This window comes from Saimiri boliviensis, chromosome 1 (genome assembly GCF_048565385.1).
Source record: "Saimiri boliviensis isolate mSaiBol1 chromosome 1, mSaiBol1.pri, whole genome shotgun sequence".
In the NCBI taxonomy this organism is placed as follows: domain Eukaryota; kingdom Metazoa; phylum Chordata; class Mammalia; order Primates; family Cebidae; genus Saimiri; species Saimiri boliviensis.
This window is the reverse complement of record NC_133449.1, coordinates 155,481,020-155,493,913: the sequence shown is the minus strand read 5'-3', so window position 1 is coordinate 155,493,913 and position 12,894 is coordinate 155,481,020. Positions and strand designations below refer to the sequence as shown.

The following is a 12,894-nucleotide window of genomic DNA, read 5'->3' as shown; positions in this document are numbered from 1 at the left end:
GGGACAGGTTCAGCAGAGCTCAGACTTAGCCACATCCACCAGCAACTGTCAGAAGGTGAAATTGTGTATCTAATGAAACTTACTGAAGCCCAAAGAATGAGGACTGAGGGAATCAATTACTGACAAGACCACAGCCTGCCTACTGGGGTTTATCTAAACTAGATGAAGTTAAACTTGGCTGAGTCCATTTAAACAGTTCCAAGGAGGTGCCTTCATCTTCCACGAAGGGTGTTCTCTTTCTGGTTGCTAATATTGTTTTCAAATATATGCTATTTATATTTCTATCGAGGAATATTTCCAAAGCTGGATATGAAAAGACGGTCAGGATGGCACAGCTACAGAAATGTAGCTATTATTTGTTAAGTCCCTACTGAGTAGACACTGTGCTAGGGTCTTTATATATGATCCTAATCCTCACTCAGAACTGCCAAGAAGCTATTCTTATTGCTGGTTTTCCAATGGGAAAACTGTGGCTTGGAGAAGTCAGGTAACTTACCTAGGATCTCACAGTGAACTGGGATTTGAACCTATGTCAATCTCACTCCCCCATGCACCATGCAACCTGCACCACAGAGAGAAGTGGAATATTGACCATGCTGGGGAGATGGAAGAGTGGTAAAAGCTGTTGGAAGAACTCAGGATCCCAGCAACCTGGGTATTTAGTGCAGTGGGAAACTGCCCTCTGTGTTTCATTAGCCCAGTGTACTGGTGGCAGAAATATTTTGAGTTATTAAGAGAGGATTATGTTTTGTTCAGTGGCTTCTATTCAGAGGAACAGGAAAAAAATGTGTGGGGCATTTTAGGCTTTACGTAGTAAGGAAACACAGACTCCTGTTCCTAAGGTATATTTAGGGAAGAAGGCTTAAGAGATCTTGGGTTGCAAAACCCCAGCGTCCCTCAGGAGTTAGTCTCACACCCAGGACTCCTGGTTTTGTGAACTTGCTGAGTCCCTTCTCTGCAGCCCTGAACTGCCAGAGGAAGTTAAAGAAAGGGAGTCCTGGGGCTCGGGGCTCACCTTGCGGTCTAGGATCCTGATTGGTTTCTGTGTATTGAGTGCAGAAGAGGGAGTATGGCCACCAGGTGGCGCCCTTTCCTCAATCGGTGGCAGCCCCCGGCCATGGGGAAAGATACTTGGGTAAGGTTCTGTCGCCTATAGCAATGCTGTATTTGGTGAAAACTTTGATTCACACCATTGTAAAAATCCTAGAGAGTCCATGCAGAAAGGGGACTTAGATCTGGTCCCACTTGCTTGTTTTTCAGAGTTTAGTGGGGGCAAGGAAATACCCAAAGTGACACAGCAAACTGAACCCCCTTCTCTTGGCTTCTGGGGCTAGTGCTTTTCCTGCCACACCAGCTGTTCTTGCCCTTCCAGCCACACCTCCCATGCCCCACGGGTCTCAGGGGGCCCGGAAGGGCCACGCTGTCTTCCCCTCCCCTGGCATGCTCTGTTGCTTAGGAAGAAGCAGGCCCAGCAGCTCAACCTGAACCCCACAGCAGCAAGAACAACAGCTTGTGTTTACCACCTGCCTACTCCAGGCGAGGCTAAGAGCGTCCTAATCATCATCTAATCGTTACTGGATCCTCAAAACGCCTCTGGAAGCAACTCTGCCTTCCTTTTTTTTTGAGAACGTATTTGAGATGGAGTCTTGCTCTGTTGCCCAGGCTGGAGGGCAACCAAGCAATCTCGGCTCACTGCAACCTCTCTCTCCCAGGTTCAGGTGATTCTCCTGCCTCAGCCTCCCAAGTAGCTGAGATTAAATGCATGTGCCACCACGCCTGGCTAATTTTTTTTTTCTTTTTTTGAGACGGAGTTATGCTCTGTTGCCCAGGCACAACCTCCACCTCCTGGGTTCAAGCAATTCTCTTGCCTTACCCTCCCAAGTAGCTAGGATTACAGGCACAGGCCACCATGTCCAGCAAATTTTTGTACTTTTTAGTAGAGACAGGTTTTTGTCATGTTGGCCAAGCTGGTCTCGAACTCCTGACCTTGTGATCCGCCGGCCTCGGCCTCCTAAAGTGCTGGGATTACAAGGATGAGCCACCGTGCTCAGCCTTCAAAACATTTTCAAAGACCTCCCACTTCAGCGTGAGAAGAGTTCTGTTGGGAGGAGGAAGGATATTGTTAGCCCATCTTAGAGATTAGAAAACTGGGGCACAGGAGATGACTGGCCCAGGGTCACCTGACTCACAGTAGACTTGGAACTGGAATTGGGTGGGACACCCCAAAAAGCACTCCACATCTTTCCGCCCAGCTACAGGCCCCCTTATGTGTCTGCGAGTCATGGAACTCAGTGACTGAAAGGGCAGGTTTTCAAGTCAGATGCATGTAGGTCTGCAGCTGGCCCTGCCACTAAATAGTTATGTGCCTGGGCGGGCACGGTGGCTCAGGCCTGTAATCCCAGCACTTTGGGAGGCTGAGGAGGGTGGATCACTTAAGATCAGGAGTTCGAGACCAGCCTGGCCAACATCGTGAAACCCCATCTCTACCAAAAATACAGAAATTAGCCAGACATGGTGGTGCACACATATAATCCTAGCTACTAGGGAGGCTGGGGTAGGAGAATCACTTGAACCCAGGAGGCAGAGATTACAGTGAGTCCAGATTGCACCACTGCCCTCCAGTCTGGGCAACAGAGTGAGACAGTCTAAATAAAATTTTAAAAATTAAATGAAATTTCAAAAAAGATTATGTGCCTGAATAAATAACTCATTCTCTGTGCCTGTTAGGAGAAGGAAATGAACCCATGTATCTTGAACACTGCTGCCTAGTACACCATAAATGCTCAGGTAAAAATGTGTTTATTTATTGATAATTAACAAGCTCCAGGTTTAATATTCCTGCTACATGGGCCTTTAGACCTGCATTGCCCAATGTGATAGCCACTTGTCATGCATGGCTGTGAAATACTTGAAATGTGATCCAAACTGAGATATGCTTGAAGTATAAAATGCTTAAAATAAAATCATATAAAATAGTCCCTGGCTGGCTGGGCTCAGTTGCTCACGCCTGTAATCCCAGCACTTTGGGAGGTGGAGAAGGGTGGATCACCTGAGGTCAGGAGTTCGAGACCAGCCTGGCCAACATGGTGAAACCCTGTCTCTATGAAAATTACAAAAAGTTGCCGGGCGCGGTGGCTCAAGCCTGTAATCCCAGCACTTTGGGAGGCCGAGGAGGGTGGATCACGAGGTCAAGAGATCGAGACCATCCTAGTCAACATGGTGAAACCCCGTCTCTACTAAAAATATAAAAAATTAGCTGGGCATGGTGGCACGTGCCTGTAATCCCAGCTAGTCAGGAGGCTGAGGCAGGAGAATTGCCTGAACCCAGGAGGCGGAGGTTGCGGTGAGCCGAGATCGCGCCATTGCACTCCAGCCTGGGTAACAAGAGCGAAACTCCGTCTCAAAAAGAAAATTACAAAAAGTTAGCTAAGAGTACTGGTGGGCACCTGTAATCCCAGCTACTCTGGAGGCTGAGGCAGGAGTATCACTTGAACCTGGGAGGCAGAGGTTGCAGTGAGCCGAGATCAGGACACTGTACTCCAGCCCAGGCAACAACAGTGAAATGCCATCTCAAAAAAAAAAAAAAAAGTCCCTGGTTTTGAAGACTTAGTATGAAAAAAAGAATAAAATATCTTACTAATAATTTGTAGATGGATTCATGTTGAAATTATATTTTCTCTATATTAAGTTAAACAAAATATATTATTTAAAATAATTTCACCTGTTTCTCTTCACATTTTTATTGTGGCTACTGGAAAATGTTTAATTACCCGTGTGACTCACACTTATAGTTTGCATGATATTTCTACTGTACAGTGCTGCCTAAAACAGTTTCCGAAATTCAAGGGCTGCAGCCTGCCTACCCCTTGGGTTACCTTAATGATGTAGACTATAAGGGCTTTGAATCTGGAATCCGCTCACTGGCTGTGTGTCCTTGAGAAAGTCACTGAAATCTTCTGCATCTGTTGGAAATATGTCCTGCATCTCCAACGCCAGCAAACAAACCAAAATAAACCCTCAGCGCCTCACCAGACTGTTGTGAGGATTAAATAAAATAATAAAAATAGCTCTACCATGGGTAACACACTAAGTGCTTTGCATGCCTTATCTCTTTCCATCCTCACAGACCTCAGGAAGTTGGGGCAATGATTGCTCTCATTTTGTAGATAAGAAAACCGAGGTTGAGAAATATTCAGTAACTTGGGCAGGGGCTCCTGGCCCCTGTGTTGTTCTGTCCCCTCCGCTAGACGTAGAAGGTATTAAGTAAACAAAGGGAAAACAGGAGCACAACTTCCCCAAGACTCTGGGCAAGACCCTCTCCTTTGTGAGCCTCCGTGTCTCTTTCTGTAAATCAGGGAAATGCTTGGATGGTGGGTAGAGACCTTTGAGGTTTCAGTGTTATGGGTGCATTCACATCTCAGTGAACAGAAGCCTTCCAGGACTCCTCTAAAGTCCGATGCCTTCCATTGTCCATTTCATGGGGATAAATGTGCATTTCTGTTTGTTTTAATAACATTTGTAGGAGCTTTATTTAGTGTCTATGTCTGCTTACATTAGACACTGTGTATTATAGTTAAGAGTCTTTCACGATTTCCCATATAAACCTAGTTTTTTATGAGTTTGGGAGAGCTCAGCTGTAAAAACTCTCTCAGCTGAAAAAATTTTGTTTCTAACAAATTGGGTTTAAATCAGGAGGCTGGTTTCAGACACTTTAGAACGTGCATATTTTTTCTTCTCAGTCACTCTTCATTTAAAAATGAGACTGGCTGATTTCTTAGTTTCGTTTCTTTTGTAAAGATTTAGCAAGACTATAAGTGTAACCGCTGGTTGCATAGAGAGAAGGTATCCAGTGCCTTTTCCATAAGAACGCTGGGTTTGAGGCGTGCCTTCTAATCCAGACTCAGCCTTTGACTGGCTGTGTGACCCTGAGCTTGTCACATCAACTCTCTTGGGTTTGCCTGTCCCGCATCAGTCCATGGGGAGCATTATTCCTGCCTTGGCTCTCTTCCAGATTATGGGGAGGAAAATGTGCCTATAGACGTGGAAGTACCCGGGTAGGGTAAATGTGCCATGCGAACACCAGAGGCTACTGCAAAGAATAACATGCTGAATTCTTCACTAGGAGAAAGTAGATTCCTGGAATCAGAATGTTACAGACAGGAAAGCACCTTGAAGCCCACTCTCTTCCTCATATTCTAGATGGGATCCACTCAGAGCCCTGATAGGGGAAGAGGGTTCCAGGAGAATGCTGGAATTAGAATCCCAGATCCTTTCACATAACTCCTTCCTTCTTTTTTTCTCTACCTTGCTTTGGGAACTAAGGAAGATCAGACTGAGAGAAGCTGTATTTGTGCACATATGTGCGCGTGCACGCACACACACACACACCCTGGAGGTGCTCTGAGATGTGGGGGAAACCAGGTCTCTGGAGGCAGCCACGTTTGCACTTTGATACAAATCCAATCTGCTATCCACGTGACCTTGAACAAAATTCTTCACCTCTCTGAGCCTCAGCTGCCTCGATATTGACCTCACAGAATCCTGTGAGGCTTATATGAAATAATGCACACTAAGAGTTTAAATATTTTGCTTTCCAAATGTTAGCTGTTATTATTTTATTCATCAAGACTTTCAATGTAAGAAAAAAGACTGTATTTGCTGTGTACAAGGAATAATAAACTCTTCAAGACAAATATTTTCTGTTGTATGTTAATTCATTGTAATTAGGATCTTATTCATTAAATTTATGCCTACAGTGCCTAGCACATGGTAGGCACACAATAAATGCATGTTAAATAAATGGTGTATTGAACGTATACTGGCAACAGAAAAAATTAGAAGGAAATTGCCCCTTAATTTTTTATTACAAGAGTAATAGTTATTATAAGACATTTAAGAAAAATATGGCTAAGCAAGAGGAAAGAGGAAAAGTTAAAATTACCCTTATTCCCACAAGTCAGAGGTAAAGGTGTGAGGGTTTTCATGTATATTCTTCTAATTTTTCTCCACAAATAATATTTATTTATTTTTACATAAAGGGGGTCACAATGAACAGTGTTTAGTGTAACGTGGGAGGAGATTTTCCCACTTAATATATCATGAACAATTTCCATGTCAATTGCCACATGTTTTCTAATGGCTGAGTCGTAACCCACTATACTGATGGCTTTATTGAGCCAGTGCTGTTTTCCTGTGTTTCACTTTTTAATAGAATGGTCCTATAGTTAACATTTGGTAACATCAATATTTCCTTGCAATAAACTCCTGGAATTTACTTTTAAGTTGGTCATCATTCTTTTTCCCATAAAAAAAAAAGATGTATTTAATTCAAAAATAATAATTACTCTGCTTCTGCCACAGCTGATTTGGGGTGTCTGACAAACCTCGTTGAAACCTGGGCAGAGAAGTAAAGGTCAGGCTCTAAAGATGTTTTCAAAGAAGGGGAGGCTACAGAGGGGTGGGAGCCTGGAGAGCTGGGTGGCAGCGTGAAGGGTTGGACCCCGAGTCTGCAGACCCTCAGCACAGAATGGTTTGTGAAGCCTGGGGCAGCTTCGAGCCGTTCTCTAGCGTCGGCTTTTCGAGCTGTGCCGCGGGAGCTGGGGATGTGGCGTGGGCGTGGGAAGCCGCTGGAGTCAGGTGTAGGGAGAGTGGGGGACTATCCAGTGACCCCTCAATGGGCACCGGCTCCGTCTCAGCTCCCAGGTTCAGGGTCTGGGATTGGGAATGGACGTTTCTGAGATTGAGTTTAGGGCTCCAAGACTCTCTTCCCAAAGAAGATTTGGGGCCAGCAGGATTGAGTTTTCTGAAGAGGCCTGGTTATGCCAGATTTGGCAGTGGTGGCCGCGGGCGGGTGCCCCTCAGCACCCCCTCTTCTTTCCCTGACTATGAGAAAGCAAGACCCGGGTGTGCATTCTTTCCGTGCCTAGGATACTTCACGGTGCTAAAAATAGTCCCGGGGGCTGGGACCTGTGTATAGCCAACAGTCTGTGTGTGAGCGAAGCTGGAGACCTGGGTTCGAATCCAGATATACTTCTGTCCGTGCTGTGGGGCTTGGATCGGCTCACTCCCCGAATCTGTTTCTCTACGCGCGCCGGAATTTCTAAACGGACTCCAGAAAAAAACGGAAAGAAAGAAGGAAAATTTTTTAAAAAGCAAGAGAAAAAGAAACTTTGATTTTTCTCTCTGCTCCTCCCAAGGGGCCCTGGGGCCTCGGGCCGGGTACCGAAGCCGGGGAAGGGGTGCGTCGGACCGGCTCATTACCGCCAAGTGTTGCCCTAGTTAAATCGCGGGCCTGTTTGATCTGGTGGCGGGTGTCGAGAGGGAAAAAAGAAAAAAGTAGGGGGGCGAGGGTAGAGGGAGAAGCTCACACCTCCCCCACTGTTTCCTAGCGCCCATAAAACACCTTTTATTAACTCCTTCGCCTCCGGAAAGGCCCGCGCGGCTTCTCAGCCCCTGCTACGGTGTTTACAGCCAAGACTAATGGGGTCCCATATTCACCCCGACGTTGGGACAAGGCGCCTGGGGCACGCTTGGTGCCCCGCGAGGCCCTGCCCCGGAGCTGCCTGGGGTCTCCTTTCTGTTTCCCAAGCAGAGAGCTCAAGCTCCAGGTGCGGAGAGCGAAAGCTCCAGGAGAGCCGCGCGGGTCTCCCCGTCTCCTTCTCGGTGAGCGCCGTCGACCCGCAGGCGCTGCAGAGCGTGCGCTCCCTCGGGCAACCGTGGGAGCTGTTGGGAGACACGGCAGTGCTTAGCGCAGTGCCTAGCACACCGTTGCACGCAAACGAAAGTATTCGTACATTATTATTCCTGGACGTGTAAACGACTGCATTTGCCCGCCCCAGTTTAGCCCAATACGCATTCAGCAAACGCACCGAGTGTATACGCACCACACCTAGGCATGGCTGCCCATGTGAATACACCAAGACTGGCTCTCCTGCACAAGTGCCCGAACGAGCACGGACACACACACACACACACCCCATCCCTTTGCACAAATCCATATGCTCTCACAACTGTTTTGAGTGCTTTGTTGCTGGAGAGAAAACCTAAATCCCTGAGTTTAACCTATAAGCAGCCACAAGCTTATTTTACTCAGGTATAAAATAATAACAGCTGCCCTGACTTGCCAAGTCCTTACTATGTGCTTGGAGCTGTACTAAGCAGACCGTCGTTGGCCCCTGCACAGCCTTGGGGCTCCGTATGAGTTGCCGCACTGCCACATGTACACCTATATGTTCAGAATTTCACATACATGAACGTATTCCAGAGCAACCCCCTCTTCTGAGCTACCCTGCCCCAGGCATAGGGTTCATTGTGTGCTAGGCCCCCTTTCCTCCCAATAACCCCTCCAAACCACTGTCTGCAGACACCCGTGTGCATACTAACCCCCAGACAAGCATGAATACCCACCCACAAAAACCCGAGCCCAGGCCCTCTGGGACGAATTCGTTTCCCGTTTTTGTTCTTCCCTGTTCCCATAAGTTATCCCGACCTACCTTTCCAGTCTAAAAAGAACTTTGTTCTTTGTTTTTGAAATACATTCTTTAACCGCCCGCTTCCCTTGATGTGAAGTTTGGTTTTGTATTTATCAAAAGAAGAGGTGCAGGAACCAGAAGGCTTTCCACCTAGTAGAAACCAAGGGAGTCCGTGAGTGACCCGGGCTGATACATGACACAGGCTTCAGATGATTTCCGAAAATGTTTTATTAGTCAAGAGCATGGATACTGCTTTGGCGAGGGGAGGGGGGCTGTGAGTGGTCACACAGACTTGAGGTAGAAAAGGGTTGGGGATCGCAGGATGAACAAACACCTGAGCACAACAGGCATGGTAGGTAGTTTAAATACATAAAAACTTTCCAACACAGGGAAAGCTTTTATTTAGATAGAAACAAAAAGGAAGGAAAAGAAGGAAGAAAAGAGAGAAAGTGTTTCCGTTGGAACTAAACAGGAAGTGCAGCGACAAAAATAAAAATAAAATAAAACCACCACTATTCAAAGAACAACAAAGGACAGCCCTTCATCTTCCTAGGCAGAAAAGAATTGATTCCTTATTGCATTTTAATTAGAGGAGGGGGCGCCCGGGCGGATCGTTCGGAGGGACAACAGAGAAAGAGCCCGACAGGGAAATGAGGATGGGGATGGGGTTCTAAATTCGCCCCAGAAGGGTGGAAGAATGCGTTTTTGCGCTCTTGGGTTTGGCAGTCCCTCCTTCCGGCAAGGTGTCGCCAAGAGCCGCCCTCGGCGGGGTGGATATATATAAATTTCTCTTTCTCTTAATGTATTTTTTAAAAATTTCAAAGGACATTGCACGTGCGATCCAAGTGTGTGGTTGCAGCCGACGACCTGCCGGCGCTCAGCAGAGGCTCCGCGGGATGCCTGGCACCAGCCGCCGGAACCCAGATCCTGGCGTTCGCCGCTGCCTTCCTCTCCTCCCGGGGCTCCAGGGGTGGCTAGCCTGGCCAGGTCCTCAGCGCGGGCCTCGCCTCACTGGTTTAACTCCAGGGCCCAGACTTGCTGCGGCCAGCCGGTGCGTCCTTTAATCCTCTTCTCGCCTGGGCCCGGGGCAGGAGGAAAGCCTTCGTGCTGCTGCTGCTGCCAAACGACACACACAAGAAAAGAGGCGGGAGAGACAGGTTTTAATTTTTCTGCTCCGAACGCCCGGCTTGGGGTAAGATGAGGGGCGGGGGGAAGGTGTCGGGAGCAGTAACTGGGAGTCTTTAAATAAGTGACGGATTTCTGTTTGCGAAACAGGCAAACAGGCTCGTAAATTTGCCTTTATGCGCGGAGTTCCTGGGACCCGGAATGGTGCTGGGCAGTTTCGGAAGGTTTGGTAAGGAGAATGTTCTGCGTCTGGTGAAACTGACGCGCGCGCTGGTTTGGCTTTAGGAAGCCTAAGGGAGATCGTAGGGGGTTGGAAGGGACGGGTGAAAAACCACGCATCTCCCACTGTCGCTGCCCGCAACACTCTGCCGCCAGCCTCCCAACCTGGTTTAAACATCGGTGCTGGAATGCAGGCTTGGGGCCCCTAAGCCGGAGCTGGGAGCCTCAGATGAGGAGGCGAAAGAGCGAAAAGTTGGCCTGGCCTAGCGTCTTCCTTCCCGCTCTTTCAGCAGGAACGAAGCCGTGCTACTTAAAGGAAGCCACGACGCGACGCGTGGGGGATCAGGATCCGCCCAATAACAAAGTCTGTCGAGGCGCCGCCCGGCCTGCACCATCCCCAGTCCGGGGCAGTCTTTCAGAATCTCGATGCCTATCTGTCTTTCCCCCGTCCCAGGATGAGCTTTCCTCAGTTTACCACAGACCCTCACAAGTTAAAATCCAGCGGGGCGCTTCAGCTGGCTCCATTCCACTGCGGCCCTTAAAGCCCCAACCTAGAGAAACCAATTGGCCAGCCTGAAAATCCAGCTCTCAGAGGCCTCCAGACCGGGACAGCCAAGCCGAGTGCCAGGAAGTGTCATTCTAAATAGAGAGGATCAAGAAGGCCAAGAGGACACTGCGATCTCCAAAGCTAAAAGAAGTGGCTCTTACTTACATGCAAAGCCACTGAAGTTGTCCTCAGAACCAGTCCATGGGGAGTGGAACGCGCTCTGGACGAAGTAGAAGACCCGATCTGTTTTACCTCAGCTCCACCCCAGACTCCTTTATGTCCTGACGCACTCTGGGTCCTCAGTTTCTCTATTTGCACAGTGATGGAAGTAAACTAACCTGTCCAGCAAAGGCCCTTTGAAAACAGGAACTGAGCCCGGGCACATAAATTCACACTCCAAGTAAAGAACTCTAACATATATTCCTAACCTGGCTTCCAGGAGAGCCAAGGAATTAATCAGGACTTCTCCAAATTGGAAGCAAAATCTGTGGTGTGCTCCTTTTGGTGGGGGAGGGGGTCCGAGGCCCCAAACAGATTTTTCACTCAGTATTACAAACTCTATCCCATATTACAAACGAATTCTATGACGAATCTGCCTCCCTCCACGCACAAGATCGCACACTGTGACCATCTCAGAACTCTTCCCAGCCTTTCCAAATCGGACACACGACAACACAGCCTCCTTCGACTGCATGCATGACCTGAGGGTGCTCACCGCGCCTGCACCCTTGGCTGGACCGTGAGAGCCGCAGGACTCACCAGCTCCCTTTTCCGCTTGCTCTCACGGCCGCCATCAGCCTTCTTGAGTTCAGCCTTGAAGGCCTCGGGATCGCCAGACTGTGCATCCTTGGCCAGCACATCCATCAGGTAGGCGATGTAGCTGGTGGCCAGACGCAGAGTCTTGATCTTGGACAGCTTGGTGTCGGCCGGCACGTTGGGGATGCACTCGCGCAGCTCGGCGAATGCGCTGTTAATGCTCTCCGTGCGTCTCCGCTCCTTCTTGGGTCCTGAGCCTTTCCGCCGGCCCAGGCGGCCGCCAAGCGCCTCCAGCCGCCCGGGGCTCTGGCCAGGCCTGGCGTCAGGACCATAGGCGGCGGCGGCGGCGGCGGCGGCGGCAGCGGCCGCGGGCGGTGGCCCGCCTGCAGGGAAGTCCGGGGCAGCGTCAGCCGGGCTCAGCAGCCAGCTCTGGAAGTAGGGCCGTTCCTGGTGACAGCGCGAGGCCGGACCGAAGAGGAAGGGCTCATGGAGCATGGGGTGCGCAGGGTGCGAATGGTGATGGTGGTGATGGTGTGCGTAGCTGCCCACGAGGTTCATGTTGCAGCGGCTCCTGGCCTGCGCCGCCAGCCCTATTAACACCGCTCCATGCGCCCCAGAGACTGCCGGGGACTACCTGTGGGCTCTGGAGCCGCGCGCTACTGAGCGCCGGCTTTGGGAGAGTCGGGGCAAGACTGAAGATGAGACGCGCAGCCCACAGTCTTCTTGCCGGTTTCTGTCGTGGGCAAGGACGCCGATGCCCAAAGACCTGTTTAACCCTTCTGCGGACTCCCCTGCAGGATCTGGCTTATATAAGACCGAAGCTTTGATGTCAACCTCTCCCAGGAGCCAATGGCAGGGGGGCGGGGATAAGGAAAGGCGGGTGGCTGTCCCAGGTTTTACGCTCAGCCTGCACTACGCTAGTCCGCCAGCGGGGACAGGGAACCGGCCCCGCCTCTGTCCCTCCCACTCAGTTCCCGGCTTGGGCGTGGGGGGCCGGGGGGAGCGGCGGGGGGTGTTGAGGACTTGGGCGCGGGGACTACATGCTTGAGGCGCAGGCCTGCCAACGCCCTGGACTGTTGCTCCCACCCCCTCCCCACGGATCCAAGGAAAGTAGTCTAGAATCACCAAGCGAAAACGAGGCCTACATCTAGAGCCCGCCCTTTGAATTTTACAGATAAGGAAACTGAGGCTCAGGGAAAGAAAGGTTCCTGTTTCTAGACTCTAGAAGTCTAACTAGGAATTCCAGCAGTTACCAGTCTCGAGCCCCGACTGTCCCACTCGGCGTCAGAGATAGAAGACGAGAGGGCGCTGCAGAAGACAGGATAGGCCCCTAACATTCTTCCCAAACACCTTCCGGCCCCCCACCCCCACCCCTCAGTCGTCGGCTCTTTTTGGCGAGACTGGAGCGGCTTGTGCATGGGGTCGTTAACAGCCCGCCAATTCTGACCCAGCCGCAGGCTGACAGCTACTGACCAGCGAAGAAGCCTTTCGGAGGCAGTGGTAGGGGTGGGGAGGGAAGGAGGAGGTGGACTCCAAGCCCACGGGCACCTACCGGTTTGTTCCCGGCTTGAGAGCCTGAGATCCACTCCGGCCTCCCAGGTGCCCGATCCAGTCCGAAGGCCAGCCAGGCTGGCGCAGAGACAGCCTGGCGTCCGCCTTGGCCCTGGGGCATCTGACCAGCAGGTCTCCTCTGGTCTCTCCCCAGACTCTCACCGAGACCTGGAAGCGCGGCTAGGTCAAGCCACTCTACCCAGATCATCACTCCGTGGAAATCTT

The 12,894-nt window shown here is 50.2% G+C and overlaps 1 protein-coding gene across 2 annotated transcripts; it reads right to left on the bottom strand.

The window, feature by feature from the left end:
• Window positions 1–8,681: 8,681 nt before the first annotated feature.
• Window positions 8,682–12,005, bottom strand: HAND1 (heart and neural crest derivatives expressed 1). Of its 2 annotated transcripts, none has more exons than XM_039468921.2 (2): window positions 11,122–12,005; window positions 8,682–9,584 (listed from the first exon to the last, which is right to left on the bottom strand). In XM_039468921.2, exons 1-2 carry the CDS (start codon window positions 11,674–11,676, stop codon window positions 9,480–9,482), a joined length of 660 nt encoding a protein of 219 aa, XP_039324855.1. In that variant the 5' UTR covers window positions 11,677–12,005; the 3' UTR covers window positions 8,682–9,479. The 2 variants fall into 2 exon arrangements, with proteins under 2 accessions (XP_039324855.1, XP_039324851.1); XM_039468917.2 differs by having other exon boundaries at window positions 8,691–9,587; window positions 11,122–12,002.
• Between the last annotated feature and the right edge of the window lie 889 nt (window positions 12,006–12,894).